Raw genomic sequence first — 20,073 nt, 5'->3', positions numbered from 1 at the left:
GGAAGACGTATTGCTAGTTGGTTGCTTAATAAGCCTAAAATCAGAAGTTGGAGACTTGATTTATCCTTCTTATTCTTGATAGGTCTTTCAGTTTAGGTAGTATTATGTAGGAAACCTTTTTTTTCCCATCTCTTTTCAATTGCTTTCTTTCCCTATGTGTGATATAAATTTTAAAGTATTGTCATGTCATGACATGAAAACCGTCCTCTATTGGGCTAACCACTAGAAGAGTATAATCTTAGTATAGAAATAATCCCCTGCTATAGGGATAATCCCCTGCTATAGGGATAATCCCCTACTATGGGGATAATCTTACCAATGAGATGATAATTTTGTATCTGCTTAGCCATAACTCCATTGGATGGGGTTTGAATGGGCACTGCCATCAACTGTCTTTAGCTGTTTCCTTTTTCCTTATTTGCAGCTAAGGTTACCCTTCTACTTCTTGCCCTAAACAGAGTGCTAAAACAAATTATTCAAATACATTACATTCCAACCCCATGTTAATGAAATTACACCCAATGTCACAATTGGTCTTTGGACTATATCCCGTTCTTCTGTTTGGCTCTCCTACTTCTGCAGAAAGCTAATCACATCTATTAGGTATAGATATTAAAGTCTCAAAGGGAAGCGTGTTTCCATTTTAGGTAGTGGGACATGTTCTGAAGCAATCCGCAAGTCCCTGCTATGTGCTCAGCACCATGATTAACTAACTGTACACAAGAGTAAAATCTGACCCCTGCCCTCAGGAAACTCATTCTATTTGAAAACAGTCACTGTTGGGGCGCCTGGGTGGCGCAGTCGGTTAAGCGTCCGACTTCAGCCAGGTCACGATCTTGCGGTCTGTGAGTTCGAGCCCCGCATCGGGCTCTGGGCTGATGGCTCGGAGCCTGTTTCTGATTCTGTGTCTCCCTCTCTCTGACCCTCCCCCGCTCATGCTCTGTCTCTCTCTGTCCCAAAAATAAATAAAAAACGTTGAAAACAGTCACTGTACACAACTCTCTTGCCATGTAGTAGACTTTAGGTACTCTACTTGAAATAGATAAGGATGTTTGAGGGCCCAGCAGAAGGAAATGTTATTTTTCCTGGAGAAATCTGAGAAAACCTCAGAATAGTGGTACAGTGTATCTTCCTTTATGTGCATAATCTTTTTCTTCTCAACCATCCTCAACTTCATTCCCAATCCATAAATTAAAATTTTTAAATAAATTTAGAATAAATTTTAAAATGTGACTATTAAAGCACTGGACAGGAAAGATAGCGTCATCCAATGGATCCAATGGGCTGAACACTAGAAGAGAAATTACACCTGCAAGTTTCTCTTTAATGAACCACTCATGTCTACTTTAGCAAGGTTTTTTTGTACTGACAGAGTCTGAAGAAGAATCAGATTAAATGCACAGGCCACCTCCAACAGCGGTCTCTACTTTGCAATTTGGGATTTTCCTGGTAATGACATTTATCATTAAATTTGGCTTATTTTCTGTTCTCTAGTGGTGCATCAGTTGCATCACTTCAAGTGCTACTGTCAGTAGTTTGTTGCTACTCTCATTATCTAACTGAAGGTGCATATAATAAGTCACTTATTCCAAGTGATATTGTAATTTATAATAAATATGTATTTGGTCTTTGCTCAGCTTCTGGCACAGAGTTCCTAACACTCTTGGAATTCTCTGTGATGAGAGCAATAAAGGTGTCTCTGGTTACGTGAATGAGGTGGCTTTTAGAATGCAACTTAATCGAGGGGCGCCTGGGTGGCTCTGTGGGTTAAGCGTCCAACTTTGGCTCAGGTCATGATCTCATGCTCTGTGAGTTCGACCCCACATCAGGCTCTGTGCTGACAGCTCAGAGCCTGGAGCCTGCTTCAGATTCTGTGTCTCCCTCTCTCTCTGCCTCTCTCTCTCTCTCTCTCTCCCTCTCTCTCTCTCTCTCTCTCTCTCAAAAATAAGTAAACATTTAAAAAATTAAAAAGAATGCAACTAAGGATGAGGGCTGGTTGCCAGGAGAACCAACCACATGATTAGAGGGTTGGAACTTTCAGTCCTACTCGACCTCCACCCCTGGAGAGGGAGGAAGAACTGGAGGTTGAATCAGTCACCAGAGGTCAGTGATTTAATGAATGGTGCCTCTACGGGGAAGCCTCTATTAAAACCCAAAAAGGCAGGTTTCAGAGAGCTTCCATGTTGGTGAACATGTGGCAATCTGGGGAGAGTGGTGCCCCGGTGCTGGGAGAAGATGTGGAAACCATAAGCCCTGTCTCTGTCCCTGATGCTATACATCTCTTCCACCTGGCTGTTCCTGAGTACTATACTCTTACAATAAACTGGTGATCTAGTGAATAAATAGTTTCTCTGAGTTCTGTGAGCTGCTCTAGCAGATTAATCAACCCAAGGAGGGAATCATTGGAACCCCCAGCCTGTAGCCAGTGAGCCAGAAACACAGGTGACAACCTGGGCTTCTGACTGGCATCTAAAGTTGGAGGAGGTGGAGTAGTCTTATAGGACTGAGCCCTTAACCTGTGGAATCTGATTCTGTCTCCAGGTAGATAGCATCAGAGTTGAGTAGAATTGTGGGACACACAGCTGGTATCAGAGAATTGCTTGCTGATGTGGGGAAACCCCCACACCCACATATCAGAATTGTGACTAGACCCACAATGGTCTTATTTCTTCTTTTAAAGGCCCGACATGCAGCAGAAATAGGAGCCGATGGCATCGCTGTCATTGCGCCTTTCTTTCTCAAGCCATGGAACAAAGGTAAGTAGACGGTCCAAATACATGGTGCCTCACACGGGCCGCTTCTTTTTGCCTTCATTCAAAATGGTTACACTGAACTCGTGAAAGTAAAGTTTTATGGACTGACAGTGTGCAGTTGCAGTAGTATACAGCAGTGGTCCAGGATATTTGGCCTCCCTGGATCCATGTGAGAAAATACTCCTTTGAGAAGGGCTTCAACTCCTTTGCCAAACAATCTGATTGGGTCATCATCCACCAAGCCCCGGGTCAGCCTATAGGTGCCTGTTTGAGTCAGGTGTTCACTCCTAGTCCAGCCGGTTTTGCAGTGTCAGAGTAACATGGCAAAACATGGGACAGGTTTTCTCAAAACAGAGGAATATAAGTGATGGGCATCTTGAGAATACACGTTCTATTCAAGATTGAATGAGTAATGAATTTGAGGGAGATTTCACAGAAACATCCATTGTCTCCCAAAATAACAAGTTAATTGCTTTCTCCTTCTCTGCTTTCTCTATGGAAACTACTTGTGGTTTCCAAGTATACTGAGTCTTTTTAATCCTCCTGATTAACAAACAAAGAAATGCAAATTTTGAAAAGATTGAAAACAGACAATCCATGATTGAATGCATGATTAATAAATACACAGCTAGGGAAGCCTGGGTGGCTCAGTCGGTTAAGCATCCGACTTAGGCTCAGGTCATGATCTCGCAGTTGGTGAGTTGGAGCCCCCACTTGGGCTCTGTGCTGACAGCTCAGAGCCTGGAGCCTGCTTCAGATTCTGTCTCCCTCTCTCTGCCCCTCCCCTGCTTGTGCTCTCTCTCTCTCTCTCTCTCAAAAATAAATAAATGTTAAAAAAATTTTTTCTTTAAATCTCTCTCCCACTAGCCAAAGTGCAAGCAAGTCTGCTAGATTTATTTATCATCTGTAGTAATGTTGCAGTTGAAGCTCACAGTGGATGATGTAGGAAATCGCAACTTCTCAGTAAAGTAGAGTGAGTTCTCTTCTGCCATATCTGGATTTCTCCCCGAACAGGGAAAGAACCAGCCTCTGGTTGAATTATTGTGAGATATGCCTCTATTCTTATAACTTCCCTCTTTAAGCAAATGTTGTTTACCTCTTTGTTGTAGAATTTTCTCAGTTAAAACTTGATGATTCTGATCCTAATGCAGATTCCTTGTTGTTCCCTGACCACGTTTAACCCTTATGGGAAAAGAGCATAAAAGTCTTCTTGATGGGCTTCTGGCTTTTATGAGAGTATTTCATGATCTTCTCTTAATATCTGGGAGGGTTTGCACCAGTTTTTTAATAGTATTTTAGTATGGTACGAAAGTGATCATCTTATTTTGGCCTTTCTCCAGAAAGGAAAATAAAACTTTGAATGGAACAAGCTGCAATGATATTGCCGTAACAATCTCAGGGATGGTAAGAGTGATCAAGAATTTTCAGCTGCTGAGAGGGATGGTTGCATTTCATTAGATGGTTCTTTTTTTTGTTTTGTTTTGTTTTTTAGCAGGGAAAGCCAGTGTTTTATATGCTTGTTCACACCACCGCTTTTCCTGCTCTTCTTTCAGATGTCTTGATTAATTTCCTAAAGGAGGTGGCTGCTGCGGCCCCAGCATTGCCATTTTATTACTATCACATTCCTGCCTTGACAGGGGTAAAGAGTAAGTGTGGCTTCTTTCAATGTTTCTGTCCCTCCATCCCATATCTTACCGTTTCACTAAGAAAACTCCACCCCACATCATCAAAGCATAATATTGTTGACCAGACAGTTCCAGTTGATCCACAATAAGTCACTGTTATCCATCGTTGACCCTTCCTTATAATGGAAGTTTTTAAGTGTGAAAGACGAGCTGACACGTAGGCACTTCTAGCAGATATGTTGTGTCTATCACACCCACCCCTGCTTCTTATATGAGAAGACACAAGCCTGTAAGACCCTCAAGGAGAAAGACTGTGTCTACCATGTCCTCTACCGTATTCTCAGTGCGGTAAGTACTGAGGTACCCTGAGCCCTCCTCACTTCTCTTCTGGCTTTTCTTTTGTCGTTACTATGCTTCTCCAACAAGGAGATCGTTACAATTAGATGACATTTCTTAGGGGCTTATTTTTTAGATTTCATTCGTTTCTACTTCCTTAAAAGAAAAAAGTAGAAGTTGCGCCTTGGAAACATGCACGTGTTGTCTTCAAAGAACAGAAGGTTTGGGGCTGTAATTTGACAAGTGTACAGGAACTACTAGGTGAGGGTGCGTGACGTCCAGCTGAGAACAGGTTCTGGCACTCTGTGCCGATGCAGGGGGACCTACAAGACGCGGTTTGGCATCTTCTGGAGTGTGCAGATTAGTGAGGCATTGACTGTTTTGAGCAGTTCGTGCTGAGGAATTGATGGACGGGATTCAGGAAAAGATCCCCACCTTCCAAGGGCTGAAGTTCAGTGACACAGATCTCTTAGACTTCGGGCAATGTGTTGATCAGAATCGCGAGCAGCAGTTTGCTTTCCTTTTTGGGGTGGATGAGGTAAGTCGCTCACTTGTCAGGTTAGTTGCCCTCTGGAACCATTTATAAAGCTATAGAGCAGCAGCCTCTCGCTTTCTCTTGTTCATAAAAGCGAATACTCTGTGTCTGTTTTTGACTAGCAACTACTGAGTGCTCTGGTGATGGGAGCGACGGGAGCGGTGGGCAGGTAAGCATGACACATTTTTCCCAACAGTTATAAATGTCAAGTCCCCCAGGGAGAGGTAGTCACCACCTAATTGGTTATACTTCTTGCACAAACACCGTTTTTAAAACAAATTGCCTTTCTTTCCCCCAGTCTTTCAGTACAAAGGAATTAAGTAGGGCATAGCAGTTTGTTAGCAACCCAATCATTGTCCCTACAAGCCTCTGCTGCAATCAGAGGTGAGGCACCAGAACCAAGAGCATGCACAGAACCCATCAGAAATTATTTAGTTACTAGTAACAGAAACCCATTCAAAGGAGCTAATGTAGACAAAGATAAGGTATAAACTACTGGAAAATTACATAAAACTCAAGAGGAGAAAGTGCAGCCAGGCCTCAGAGAAGATGAGAACCCAGAACTGCAGATCTCTCAGCAGCCACAGCAGAGCACTCTCCTGTCTGTGGCCCTCTGGAGACTGTCGCCCCTGTGTCTCTCTGCGCACCCCTCTATTTCCCCTCTGGCTCTCCACGTGGGTTTGCTGTGCGTCAGCGTGTGTACATGGCCAATCGTGGCTGCCCAAGCATGGCACCTCAGGGTGTCACCAGATCGCACCTCCTGTTCAGTTTGCCTGAAGTCCAGTCACCTGCAGCCAAGAAAGTAGAATTATGTGGCCTGATGCCTACTTAGACAGGCTAGGGAAGGCAGGAAATTTGATTAGCATGTCCACTGCACATGATAACCTAATTTTATTAGAAAAGTGCCTACAAGGGATTGATTGAAATAATTTGTATTCACTGAAAGTACATTTCCTCCCTATAGGAAAAGTGTAGGGAGAAGCAAAGTAATATTGATAACGTGTCTTGGTGAGTGCAGCTTTGATGAAGAATAATTAAGTTGGGAGCTCCTGGGTGGCTCAGTCGTTTAAGCATCCAACTCTTGATTTCAGCTCAGGTCATGATCTCATGGTTTCATGAGTTTGAGCCCCATGACAGGCTCTGTGCTGACAGTGCAGATCCTGCTTAGGATTCTCTGTCTCCCTCTCTCTCTGCCCCTACCCCACTCGCGATGTCTGTCTGTCTGTCTGTCTGTCTGTCTCTCTCTCTCTCTCTCTCAAATAAATAAATAAATAACTTACTTAAAAATTTATTTAAAAGAAAAGAATAATTAAGTTGGATAATTTAATGGCTTATTCACCAAGTCAGGATGGCCGGAAATATCCATTGTCACTACAGGGACATTTCTGCCAAGGAGACCTGAATGCCTGGATACGCTGGCTGTGAAATTCTTACTTTTTTCCCCTGTAAATTCTTACTTTTTTGACTTTTGTTTTTTTGGCCCCCATTTGGCATTTTTAATTCTGTCAACATAATCTGGAGGCAAAGTACATTTGGTTAGACTTTATTTCTTCTTCACTGTAATCACATTCTCTCTAACCAAATATGCCTAAGACCCCTGGGATTTGAATTTTAGTATTCTGAAACTCCTCTGACATTCATGTACATATCGTGACCTAGAAGTGTTCCACATCTATAAGTGACTTATCTCAGTTATTATGTTTTATTTTTCCTTACTTTATGACCAGAAGGTAATGTGGAACTTCACATTCTTGGAATCCCTTGCTGCTCATTCCAGGGTCTACATATATGAAGTACCAACAACATTCTGTTCTTCATATACCAAGATAAATATATATTTTTCTGATACTGACTTAACTCTATGAGAAGTTGCTCGACACTGGGGAAGCATCCTTGTTAAGAATTTCTGTAAACATCTACCTTGCCGATTTCTCTAAGAATTCAGTGATTAGTCTAAGATATTTGTCTTTATTGGTAGCTAGAGACTTTTTTTTTTCCAGCCTACACTCTATCAGATCAAAGGACTTATTCTCGCTTTTATGTTTGCTGAATTGTAATAGATGGTGGTGTGAGGTGGTGAAAGCCTTTGCCACAACTCTGTAGCCTTCTTTAAGCTGGAGTTTTTTGGGGCGCCTGGGTGGCTCAGTCGGCTAAGCGTCCGACTTCAGCTCAGGTCATGATCTCGCGGTCTGTGAGTTCGAGCCCCGCGTCGGGCTCTGTGCTGACAGCTCAGAGCCTGGAGCCTGTTTCACATTCTGTGTCTCCCTCTCTCTCTGACCCTCCCCGTTCATGCTCTGTCTCTCTCTGTCTCAAAAATAAATAAACGTTAAAAAAAAAAAAAAATTTAAGCTGGAGTTTTTTCACAGTGAAACAGAAGCCAGCCTTACCCTGCAGGGCTTTGAGAGGATTAGACATGATTTATGTCATGCACCTGGAACACAATAGACAGTAAATGATCTCTTGTTTTATTATTATCTTTATTAACATTATTATTAGAAACTAGCTTCTAGATAATATATGAATTAAGCATATATATTACAGGTAGTGTATAAACTGGACAGAGAATTTAGACAATCTGCTGGGATTTGCCCCATTCACCCAGTTCTTCAGCATAAGACTTCAAGGCCTCAGCTCAGATGCTATATTTTATCCACAGCTCTTGGCTAGCATTGTGCCTGCACATGTGCCCTGAGGCAGGTGTTGGCCTCATTTACTCCCTACCAAATACACTAACTCCATCTCTTGCTTTTTTCCCTTTTCTTCTAACTTTATCATTTTCCATTTTTCTTCCTTTTCTTTATCCCCTTTGGTGTTCTTTGCCTCCTCTTGGCACTGCTTAGTGTTGCTACAAAACTCAGAACTGAAGACACCTGATCTCTAATAGATTAGGGCCAAAAAATACACTTCTGGAAGGCCTGGTATATTTTTCCCTTTTAAGCATCAAAGGGATTGGAAGAACCTCTCCCGCTGAGTTATTGATCTTGCAGTGTATACTGTTTTCTTTCTAGTACCTATAACTACCTGGGAAAAAAGACAAACCAGATGTTGGAGGCTTTTGAACGAAAGGACTTCTCTTCAGCCCTGAACCATCAGGTTAACTTGATTTTCCCTTCATATAAATCACAGCCACTTTTCTTTCCACTGGATAATTCTTATTCTTTCTCATCAGCACTCCTACCTTACATGCCCTTGTTAAAATTGCCCAGCTGCCTCTCTCTTCATTTTCCTTCTGCTTCTTACCTGTTCTTGTTTAAAACCAAACCTGTCCCCATTGTCTGTGTTCCCTGCAAGCTAATCAGGACCGGCCCTGTACGGGAATGATCTCTGTTCCTCCTACAAACGATCTTTTACTCTATGTTCAAAGTATTTTTGAGTATGAAATAACAGTGATAGATTTCTGGGAAAAATGTGACCAAATGCTGTCCCCTTGAGGACCTGACACCCAAGTCTCCAGAGTTTATGAAGAAGCTGTGAAGCTGGTAACCCCAAATGGGAAGACTTGAGCTGAAGTCAGAGCCAGTCAGTCACCTTCACTTGCAGTGTGCTGAGAACTGGTGGAAGCATCCACCAGGCAGAAACAACAGCCTAGTGAGTGATCTAAAAGGAGACACTGGCTTTGCACTAGGAAGAGAAAAGCAGCAGGAGACGATGCTTTACAGGGAGGACCTGGGGGGGATAGTGGCCACTGTTAATGCTACATGGAGGACAGGCCAGCTGTCCAGAGAATGAAGAGACTCCTGAAGGGCAGAACCAATCTCGCAGCTGGGTAATATGTGTACTTGACACAAGTGGAATGGGATGGAAAGAAAGAGCGTAGGCACAAGAGAAGGACTTGGCCTCCGAAATAGTAAATAATCAAAGTGACTGAGTAGAGTATAATAATCAAAGTGACGGAGTAGAGTATCCCAAGAAAATAAGCTGAATGAAAGGCATAGGCAAGATCAGAGCAGGTGCTCAGTCCCAATAAGATTCAGATAAGGAATCTTTTTTAACAAGACAGGCTGCCTTTAGGGAAATTAGAGATTATAGAGCAGAAGTGCAGAACATCCTGGAGGTTAGAGGGAGAGGGGGTGACCTGAGCTCCAAGTCAGAGAGAATGTGAGGTAGCAGTTGCCAGGAATGATTAATTCCCCACCTTTTAGACCTGAACATTGAGCGATCCTAAATCTACTTCCTATTTCAAGTTTAAATAGCTGATTTAATAGTTGCCTTTGTTCAGCCTCAGATCACGTGAAGCTGAGAACAAGAACAGGGTAGGAACTTAGGAAGCTTTGCCAACTAAACCAAACATTGACAAGACTTTGGTTTAAATTAAGATAAGAAGTCTGTCTGAATTGTGCAGACTTTGCCTTTTTTTTTTTTTTTTTTTTGCACCGATGGTTATTTTCTTTTTCCTTAGTTTCCCAGTGAAAGTTATTTCTGAAAATTCCAATCTGTTCTAAGCTGAATGACAGGGAAACCATATGATGGAGTAGACAGTAAAACAGCTGTGATAGGAGCCCTTCCATTTAGTGGTTTCTTTCATTGACTGGTCCGGTTTCCATCCTTTCTTTTCCCCCATTAGTCCCACTCAAAATAGTATTGGTAAGGAATTTAGTTTACCACATTCTCTGTTTTATCCTTATAGGAGGCTAGTGTGTGTGGGTCTCATTTACTCATTTATTTATATGCCAAGGGCTGGGCCAAGTGCATAACTTCATTAATACTGGTCTCTGCTCTAAGGGAATATACAATCAAGTGAAGAAGCAAAAAGTTAGGGCAGAATTTATTCATTCTAATGGACTTAAATGCCATCTGTTATATTTACATAAGTGAAATGACACACGTACAGAGATGTTCCGTACAACCTTGTTTATAATACCAAAAGATGGAAACAACCCAAATATCCATCCATAAGGAAATGGTTAAATGCATTGTGTTTGAGTTACGCAATGGAATTCTATGCAGCCCTTAAAAGGGTGAAATAGTTTTCTATGTACAGGCCTGGAAATATTCCATGATATATTAACTGTAAAAAAGCAGCAGGGTATGAATGTGATGTGCTACAGTTTGTGTGAGAGGGAGAAAAGAACATAAATACATACATGTTTGTAAGGTTCTGGGTGTTAGAATTTCATTCTGCACAGAATTTTCTGTTACTAGACTGTATACAATTGATGAAAACAACGTAAGAGTAAAATGTTACTGAAAAGGCATCTCTTCATGAGACAGATGGAGTCTTTTTCTTATGAATTAGTTCACAAATTCTTGGATGAATATTACTTAATGCTAGCATGAGTTTAATTTCAGCATCGATATTATTTCTGGTTTTGGTTTTTAGAGAAATGAGTGCTGCGAAACCCTGTAGGAATGGAAGAAATTTTGTTACAGCAAAGTCACTCAATTCTTTGAACAGTTTTTGAGTCATGTTAAAAATCACAGAATGCTTTAGTGATTTTCAGCTAACAGCTTGGGTAGCAACATTGAAAATAATGTTGAAAGCAAGAAGTTGAAAGCCCTATGGTTTTTTAGAGGACTCGTTACCCATTAATTAGAGGAGTCGCTTTGTCACTTTGTCAGTGCCCATACCAGTATTTTGATCTGCTCCTTTATTTGGTTCCCAGAGGTGTCCCAAGGCAGTGATATGGGAGGTATGTCTTTATTTTTTTCAAAAGTGGGAGAAAAAGGACTATGAAAAGGAAATACAAAAGGACAACCTGTAGCTGTATTACATGCGAATTCTTCCCCTCATCAGTTTTAGAAAATAGCATTTATGGATGTTGAGGATCTAGAAATTATTTATCCCCATAAATCTTAGCCTTGGCTAAGTGTCCCTTAGGTATCTTGGAAAGAAAGTGCCCCAGAGGTTAGTGTACCCCTGTTTGAGAACAGCCACAATAGCTGATAGTTTAGCTATGCAAGCTAGATGAATAAAGGGTGCCTGCCCCCATCTTAGCTCTAGCCTACAATTCTATCTTTGGCGCTTCTTTTCTGCAAGAGCCCTTTTAATAAAGCTTATGTATGTGAAAAGATCCTACCTTCTCCTGGGTGGATCTCAACCCCAACCTCACTTGGCTGTTTTTTTCCACTCTGACAGGCCTTCAGACAACTAGGGTGTGTGGGCTTTTTAGTTTGGGGTTTCTGTCCTTTGACTTCCAAAATTTCTAAATTGTTATCACAGCTTAGTAATACTGACTATAGATTTGTGTTTTTCTTTTTCCTTTCCAGTTTTGCATTCAGAGATTTATCAACTTTGTGCTCAAACTTGGTAAGTTTTCTGCTTTGCCTGCTATGAGTGTAAAGGAAATGGAACACCATCACTGTGAGGGTTCAACAAGGACACCTTAAAAAAATTTTTTTTTGATGTTTATTTTTGAGAGAGAGCAGGGGAGGGGCAGAGAGAAAGGGAGAGAGAATCTGAAGCAGGCTCTGTGCTGTTGGTGCAAAACCCAATGTAGGGCTCGAACCCACCAAATGTTGGATCGTGACCTATGCTGAAGTCGGACACTCAGTCAGCTGAGCCACCCAGGCTCCCCCAACAAGGACACTTCTTCCTGTTCCATTGCAAGCAGAGTTTTATTTCCAATACTAGCTTTAAGGCCAACCCTATAAAATGGTGAAGTAAACCTATTTGGAGGGTCCTTGGCACCCTTCCACAAATCTCAACCCTCCATTTTATCACTTTGTTTGCCTCCCCCGCCTCTGCACACCATTTTTTTTATCCTTTTCTCCCACCATCCTGCCCTTGCTCATTAAAATTCTACCACACAGATTTCAGCCTGAGGGCTTGGTGGGGGAAGGCAGTCTGAACACAGACCTTACTAAATTGTGAATGACTGGCAGCTCTCCCAAGAGTATTTGCAATGTAAAGAGAGTTTAGTAACATAAGTAAACTCAGATGATGGAGGTTTGGATAATAGGACAGAGTAGAATTTGAGGGAAATACAGTAAATTTGCATAAAGAAACCTCCTCACAATCTCCTAAATCTTATCCCGTGACAAATGCCACCATTTAGTCCACCTCTTGAGGAGGTTGGCCCTTTCTGAGAACTTGGGTCGAGTCCAGGAAAAGTTTTAGGTTTATTCTTGGCAGACCTCCCACCTCCCTTTCAGAGCCTTTTGTCTTCTGGCAACTCCTCCCGAGCTCCAAGCACCTATCATATGGAGCACCTAATTCCTGCAAGGTCCTCCACTAGCTCTCTTAATCCTTTGAAGACGCTGTTTCCCGTTCGCTCTTCCACTTCCATGATTGTTGTCCTATTTATGTGCCACAAGTACTATATTATTCCCTTGTCCTACCTAAGCCATACTTTTCACAAAATTGTGGGTTTGGTGTGGTAGGTGTGTATGTTCCTAAGGTACATTTAAATAAATATTAAACTATTAAAACTAGAGCTAAAAGTGTGCTTGTGTACATATAAGATCGTCTAGCAGTGACACTGCAACATTTCTGCCACATAGAGCTCTAACATACTAGCTGATACTCTTGCCAGAATATTTGCATTTTTTTTTAAGTTTATTTATTTCATGAGAGAGAGAGAGAGAGAGAGAAGAGGAAAGAGAGAATCCCAAGCAGGCTCCACGCCGTTAGCAGAGAGCCCGTTGTGGGGCTTGAACTCACAAACTGTGAGATCCTGACCTGAACTGAAATCGAGTCAAACACTTGATGGACTGAGCCACCCAGGTGCCCCCAGAATATTTGCGTTTTGAATGTGGACTCTTGAAGATAATTTTTATGATTTAAGAGAACACATCTTTAAAGAAATCGTTTCATACTTCCTTGGCAGGTTGGAGCTTTCATGATTTAGTCAAGGAGAGACTATCTTAATAAATTTGTAGTCTACAGGGCACCTGGGTGACTCAGTTGGTTGAGCATCCGCTTCAGCTCAGGTCATGATCTCGTGGTTTCTGAGTTCAAGCCCCACATCGGGCTTGCTGCTGCTATATGTGCAGAGCCTGCTTCAGATTCTGTCCCCCTCTCTCTGCTCCTCCCCCACTTGCACTCTCAAAAAAGAAATGCTTAAAATAAATAAATAAATAAATAAACTTGTAGTCTTACTATGAGGGTAGCTCCCTATTCCACCATTTGTAATAAGCCTGGGAGGGCCATTTTGCATTCATCAAACTATACTGTATTTTTGGTCATGTTAGTATTTTCCTTCCCAATGTTCAATTAGTTAACTTAGCAAAAGAAAGTTACGTTTCATACCCTAGATCCAAAAACGATAGCTGATTAAAACAAATATCTGGCTGTGCTGTATTGTTTCCTTAGATCCACCTTCAAAATCCCTAATTCTATGTTTAGCTCTGTTTTCTACTATTTCATTTCACTGAATGTAAATTTTTCATTTCTAGTATTTCTTTTTTTTTTTTTTCTCCCAGATATTTCTGTATCATCAATTCTCAGGATGTGAGATTTGTCAGTTAAGCATTTGCTAGCTCTTGTGTGACTTCTTTTTCTCATGTGTTTTGTAAATTTTAATTCTGAATTTGTCTTCAGAGACTTGTTTTCTGGAGAATCCACTGTGCTCTAGTTTATAAGGTGTCCTAACAAGTGGTTTTACATTTGCCTCTGTTGGAGCTTTCACCAATTCTAACCAGTTTTTAGGTTAATTTCTTAATCCAGTTCTTACACCAAGTACCTAATGCAAATGTGGACCCAGTGTTCATATATGGCAGAAGCTTGGGGTTTCTTTCATATGATCTTCTTCCATCCACAACCCTGGTGGAAATGAAGCTTCCTTGCCTCTCTATGCCCAGGCCGGCAGGCTGGCTCCCAGTTTCACACAGGGAGTTTAATTCAACCCCCTCTATGCACAGACCCAAGGCTTCCTCTTGGATTCCTGACCAGCTTTGTAACACCAGCTCTAAAACAGCAGCATCTTAAATAGTGCGTTTCTCAGGGACTTCTTAGATTTACTTGAACTAAATTCTGTCTTAGCGATGAAGTCCTATCATTCCATCCATGGCAGTATATCCCTGAATCAGATTATCCTCCTGGACCAGTTGGCTTCAGCAACTCCTCACCACACTGACTTCTCTCTTCCCGATACCTTTGGTCCCTCCTTGTTTCTGAGGTTGACTTTGAGTCTTCCTTTGTTTTGTTTTACTGTTTGTCAAGTTGTTTAAAATATTCCATCTTTTCTATGTGTTTGAGACAGGAAGAGGACTTTCCTGTGTCTGCTCAGTCTGCCATAGTGACCGGAAATGTTCCCCTCTTTTATTCCCACCTTATCCTGTCATAGAAGTCACTGTAAGAATGTGATCTCGCTTTGAGATGTTTGTGGCAAAGTGGACAGTCCCAGTCACATTTCCTCATTTGTTTTTCTTGTCTAGGTTTTGGAGTGTCGCAGACAAAAGCCATCATGACTCTGGTTTCTGGGATTCCAATGGGCCCACCCCGGCCTCCGCTGCAGAGAGCTTCCAGAGAGTTTATTGATGAAGCCAAAGCTAGGCTGGAGAGCCTGGATTTCCTTTCTTCCACTGATTTAAAGGATAGAAACTTGGAATCCTGTAGCTAAGGCCTTTCTATCAAATCAGAGTGTGTACCTTGAATACTGCATTCATTTCTCAAGGGCTTTTTAAATGAACTTGAACTAAACACTTTTCTAACAAATGAAATCTCACCTCAATCGACAAGTATTTAAGTACATTCTATGATCCTAAAATGTTTAATTTTTGTGAAGGGGCAAAAGCCCTAAATGGGGTCATGAACCCTACGTCATTCAATATTTCACAACATTTTTGTGGAGAAATTTCTGCTTATATGGATGAAACGGAATCAAGAGGAAAATTATAAGTGATTCATTCCACTTGCCTTTAGGAGCTCCCATTATCTTGATTTCTGATTCTTAATCCTATTTTAAAATTTTCTAATTTTAAACCCGTATAATGTACTTTCATTTTAATAAATATTCATTTGGAATCTAGGACAGCTCTGAGCTACTGCATTTAGGTGGGTACACTTTACAACATGACTCAACTTTACACAACTATTAACACACCAGCTCACTTTGCTGCTCAGTCTAACTCTAGACTATCTGCTTTCAGATTAACTGTGATGTCACAGTTTTCCCCCCAAACATTGGGTTATGTGGAAACTTGCTTGACCACTAAAGGGCCCATGAGAGTGCTTTTCACAGAACCAAGAAAAGGCCCTCCCCAAAGATGAACTCAGGTCTCCACTTCTTGCTATGCAGAGAACTTGTCACAGCTCAAAATCTCAAAGAACCAAAGGTCTCTCCCTTGGGCACCACACACTTCCCCTTTCCCCATTGAGAAGAAAGTGTCTCCCCAACAGGTCCCTGAATTACTGGAAGTGAAGGCCAATGTCCCTTCTACAGTTAGCCCAGGGGCCCCTGTTATTTCTAGGTCATACTTTCAAGCACATTTCTTCAGTGAAGGAAGATTTGAGGAGGACCCAAAGATTTTATTTCAGTCTAGCTTTCCTTACACACCTTCTTTTCTCTTTCCTTTCTACGTACTATATCCCTGGCTGTTTAATCTCTTTTCCAGCAAACCCTTGTGAGCGCTTCCTAGTAACAAAATATACTGCCAGTCAACCCTTGATGATTTTATTTATTTAAAAAAAAAAAATTTTTTTTTAATATTTATTTACTTTTGAGACAGAGAGAGAGAGCATGAACAGGGGAGGGTCAGAGAAAAAGGGAGACAACAGAATCTGAAACAGGCTCCAGGCTCTGAGCTGTCAGCCCAGAGCCTGACACGGGGCTCGAACCCACGGACCGAGAGATCATGACCTGAGCCAAAGTCGGACGCTTAACCAACTGAGCCACCCAGGCACCCCAACCCTTAATGATTTTAAACCTGACTATCCGGTCTGTCACTTATCTAAGATTTTGTTTTTGTTTCTTCTGTAATGAGTCTGCTCATTGGCAAAGGGCAAGTACTTGAAATTCATGTCAGGTATACTTTTTATTTATTTATTTTTTAATGTTTATCTTAGCATGAGTTGGGGAGGGGCAGAGAGAGGGAGACAGAGGATCTGAAGTGGGCTCTGCGCTGACAGCAGGGAGCCTGATGCAGGCTCTAAATCATGAATGGTGAGATCATGACCTGAGCCAAAGTAGGACGCTCAACCGACTGAGGCACTCAGGTGTTATTGTTTTTGCTGTGTCTGGCATCTAGCAGGCTCTGTCGTCATTGTCTCCAACTCTATTGCTTGGTTAGGTAGTGACCATGCACAGTCTCACTCAGCAGCATACCTCTCAGGGTCTACTGCATTAAGTTTGAATTTATTTTTTTTTTTTTTTTTTTTTAAATTTTTTTTTCAACGTTTATTTTATTTTTTGGGACAGAGAGAGACAGAGCATGAACGGGGGAGGGACAGAGAGAGAGGGAGACACAGAATCGGAAACAGGCTCCAGGCTCTGAGCCATCAGCCCAGAGCCTGACGCGGGGCTCGAACTCACAGACCGTGAGATCGTGACCTGGCTGAAGTCGGACACTTAACCGACTGCGCCACCCAGGCGCCCCAAGTTTGAATTTAATGTTAGATCAAATCCTCCCTGGCTTTGGTCACGATCTCGCGGTCCGTGAGTTCGAGCCCCGCGTCAGGCTCTGGGCTGATGGCTCGGAGCCTGGAGCCTGTTTCCGATTCTGTGTCTCCCTCTCTCTCTGCCCCTCCCCCGTTCATGCTCTGTCTCTGTCCCAAAAATAAATAAAAAACGTTGAAAAAAAAAATTAAAAAAAAAAAATCCTCCCTGGCTTTTGAGCCATGGGTTACTGTGGCAACACATTTAAAACTAAATCTTAGAAGAATAAAATACTGTGACTTACTATTTTGTAAACAAAACCAAGCCTATGGGCAAAATGTACATCCTTACTGGGATATTCTGGGCTGGTACATTTTGTCCCTAAGAGGTGACACATCACTTTTTGTGCTCTGAGACATACTGATCACTGCAGCTTACCCTGGATTCCTTATTTATATACCTCTTGCCATTCTTACTCTAGGTGGGGTCTCGTCTTTCCAACCACACATAGGTACCGTGAACACAAGGTAATTTTCAGATGCTTGTTTGTTTGTTTTTTTTCAAAGAGAAAAACAAGTTTTAAATATGGTATATGCCAAGTCCTGAATCTCGTATGCTTATTTATCTATTCTTCATAGTTACTTTTGATGTAGGTTAATGATGTTTCTTTGAATTTCTAAGATGCTCTTCATTGTAAGATATCATTTGATATACCTCTGAGGAAGATAAAAACGCTGATAAAGTAGGACATGCCATCCCATTCTAGAGGTATCAAAATGCTTTTCAAAGTGTATTTTAGAACTGATACAACAGAGCATCATCCCTTTTTTAAAATGAGGTAGCTATGGCAAAGAGAAGTTTAATATCTTGAGGTCACACATGGTCTGTGGCAGAGCCAGAACATGAATCTTAACTGGGTGGAAACCAGACTATATTCCACACCAAGAGTCTTAAACACGTATGTCTACTTTTAACAATACCTCTTAGCTAGTGTTATCCCTAAGATTCAAGCCCAAGGGCCTACTGATATAGTGGAGAGTTGGGTTCAACATAGTATGAAATGACAGATGGTATGGCATGGTTGTATGAAAGGCAGGGTCACCCCATGGTGAGGAGTATGTGCTCAGGTCCAGGCTGTGTGGGTTCAAGTCCCGGCTCCACCACTCTCTGTGTATGACCTACAACATTTCATTTAGTTTCTCAGTCTTTCAGTTATCGATAACATGAGAATTATAATATGTATTACCTGTCTCCTGGTTATTATGAGGATTACACCAAATAATACATATAAAGTTCTTAATGAATATTGAATAGTGTCTGGCACAGCATTCACACAGTGAAGTACTAGTTTTTGTAGCTATCCAAGGCATTCATATATACTCTTTATACAACAGAGAAATATTACATTACTGCTAAACCTTTTAATGAATAGCTGGCAAAATAAAGTTGAAAATGAGACTAAACCCAAGGCAAGAACTGCAACAGAAATTTGCATTTATTATTAATGAAGCCCAGATTATAGTGCCACTCTCAGGTTTTGTCCTGGGTTGGGAAGTTTTTACTGTGTTTCCATCCAACCATAGAGGGTAGGAAATGAAAGGTATCGGTGGGTTTTTCCACAATGAGATACCACCTCACACCTGTCAGAATGGCTAACATTAACAGCTCAGGCAACAACAGATGTTGGCAAGGATGCAGAGAAGGGGATCTCTTTTGCACTGCTGGTGAGAATGAAAACTGATGCAGCCACTCTGGAAAACAGTATGGAGGTTCCTCAAAAAACTAAAAATAGAACTACCCTACAACCCAGCAATTGCACTACTAGGTATTTATCCAAGGGATACAAGTGTGCTGTTTTGAAGGGTCACATGCACCCCGATGTTTATAGCAGCACTATCCACAATAGCCAAAGTATGGAAAGAGCCCAAATGTCCATCGATGGGTGAATGGATAAAGAAGATGTGGTATATATATACAATGGAGTATTACTCAGCAATCAAAAAGAATGAAATCTTGCCATTTGCAACTACATGGATGGAACTAGAGGGTATTATGCTAAGTGAAATTAGAGAAAGACAAATATCATATGACTTCACTCACATGAGGTTTTTAAGACACAGAACAGATGAACATAGGGAAGGGAAGCAAAAATAATATAAAAACAGGGAGGGGGACAAAATAGAAGAGACTCATAAATATGGAGAACAAATTGAGGGTTGCTAGAGTGGTTGTGGGAGGGAGGATGGGCTAAATGGGTAAGGGGCATTAAGGAATCTCCTCCTGAAATCACTATATGCTAAGTTGGATGTAAATTTAAAAAATTAATTTAAAAAATATATCTGGGAGTGCCTGGGTGGCCCAGTCAGTTAAGCGTCTGACTTCAGCTCAGGTCATGATCTTGCGGTTCGTCAGTTCGAGCTCCGCATCGGGTTGTGTGCTGACAGCTCAGAGCCTGGAGCTGCTTCGGACTCTGTGTGTGTGTCTCTCTCTCTGCCCCTCCCTGTTCATGCTCTGCCTCTCTTCCTCAAAAGTAAATATTAAAACATTTAAAAATTTTTTTAAAAATCGTTCAAAAAATATGGCTGTGGGTTTTTGAATGAGCTGTGTGTGACTATTTGGAACAGGGACTAACAATTAGAGAATGCCTTGTGCTAAGTGATTTGAGAACAAGCAGGTCAAAGAAGCATGGGTAAGAAAAGGGAAAACAATGAGTCATCATTATTGAAAAATGTGTGTATAGGATAGGGAGGTATGTGACATGACTTTGTATTAAAAATGTCACTCTTGAGACAATATGATGAGTAGATTGGAAGACAGAGACCAGGAACAGGTAAACCATTTGGTGGCCTATTGCAATTGGCACCCAATGGTGAAGCCCTAAACTAAGGAAGTGGCAGAAAGGAATGAAAGAATAGAATCTGAATATAGAAGATATTTGTATTTGTTGTATATTCTTTGTAACAAATCACCCCAAAACTTAGCAGCTCAAAACTGCAAACATTAATTAACTCACATAGTTTTTGAGGGTTGAGAATCCAGGAGCAGTTTAACTGGGTGGTTCTGCCTCAAGTTTCTTTTACAACCTTGTAAATAGCAGTCAAGCTATTGACCAGAGCTTCACTCATGTCAAGGTTCAACTGGAGCTGGAGAATCTGCTTCTAGGTTCACTTAAAAAGTAGTGGGCAGGCCTCAGTTCCTTCCTGGCTGTTGACCAGAGGCTTCAGCTTACTTCCTCTGGAAAGAGAGAGAAAGAATGGGCCAAGAGCCCAAAAGAGAAATAATGGTCTTTTAAAGAAATCTCAGAAGTGACCTACCATCCCTTTCTGTATGCTATTAGTCATACAGAAGAC

At 41.5% G+C, this 20,073-nt stretch overlaps 1 protein-coding gene across 3 annotated transcripts in view; it reads left to right on the top strand.

Annotated features, from left to right (window-relative positions):
- The window catches only part of NPL (N-acetylneuraminate pyruvate lyase), a 38,546-nt gene extending 23,389 nt beyond the window's left edge, over positions 1 to 15,157 (top strand). For 2 of the 3 annotated variants that reach the window (XM_058701576.1, XM_058701578.1), the window contains exons 6-12: positions 2,681 to 2,756; positions 4,307 to 4,399; positions 5,104 to 5,252; positions 5,372 to 5,418; positions 8,258 to 8,342; positions 11,457 to 11,496; positions 14,565 to 15,157. In XM_058701576.1, coding sequence (XP_058557559.1) covers positions 2,681 to 2,756; positions 4,307 to 4,399; positions 5,104 to 5,252; positions 5,372 to 5,418; positions 8,258 to 8,342; positions 11,457 to 11,496; positions 14,565 to 14,749 — 675 coding nt within the window. In that variant the 3' untranslated portion in view covers positions 14,750 to 15,157. The remainder of the gene's footprint in view (positions 1 to 2,680; positions 2,757 to 4,306; positions 4,400 to 5,103; positions 5,253 to 5,371; positions 5,419 to 8,257; positions 8,343 to 11,456; positions 11,497 to 14,564) is intronic. The other variant, XM_058701579.1, reaches the window with a different exon arrangement.
- The last annotated feature ends 4,916 nt before the right edge of the window (positions 15,158 to 20,073 follow it).

Source organism: Neofelis nebulosa, chromosome 15 (genome assembly GCF_028018385.1).
Source record: "Neofelis nebulosa isolate mNeoNeb1 chromosome 15, mNeoNeb1.pri, whole genome shotgun sequence".
NCBI lineage: Eukaryota > Metazoa > Chordata > Mammalia > Carnivora > Felidae > Neofelis > Neofelis nebulosa.
Note: the sequence above shows the minus strand (reverse complement) of the source record. Positions and strands in the feature narration are given on the sequence as shown.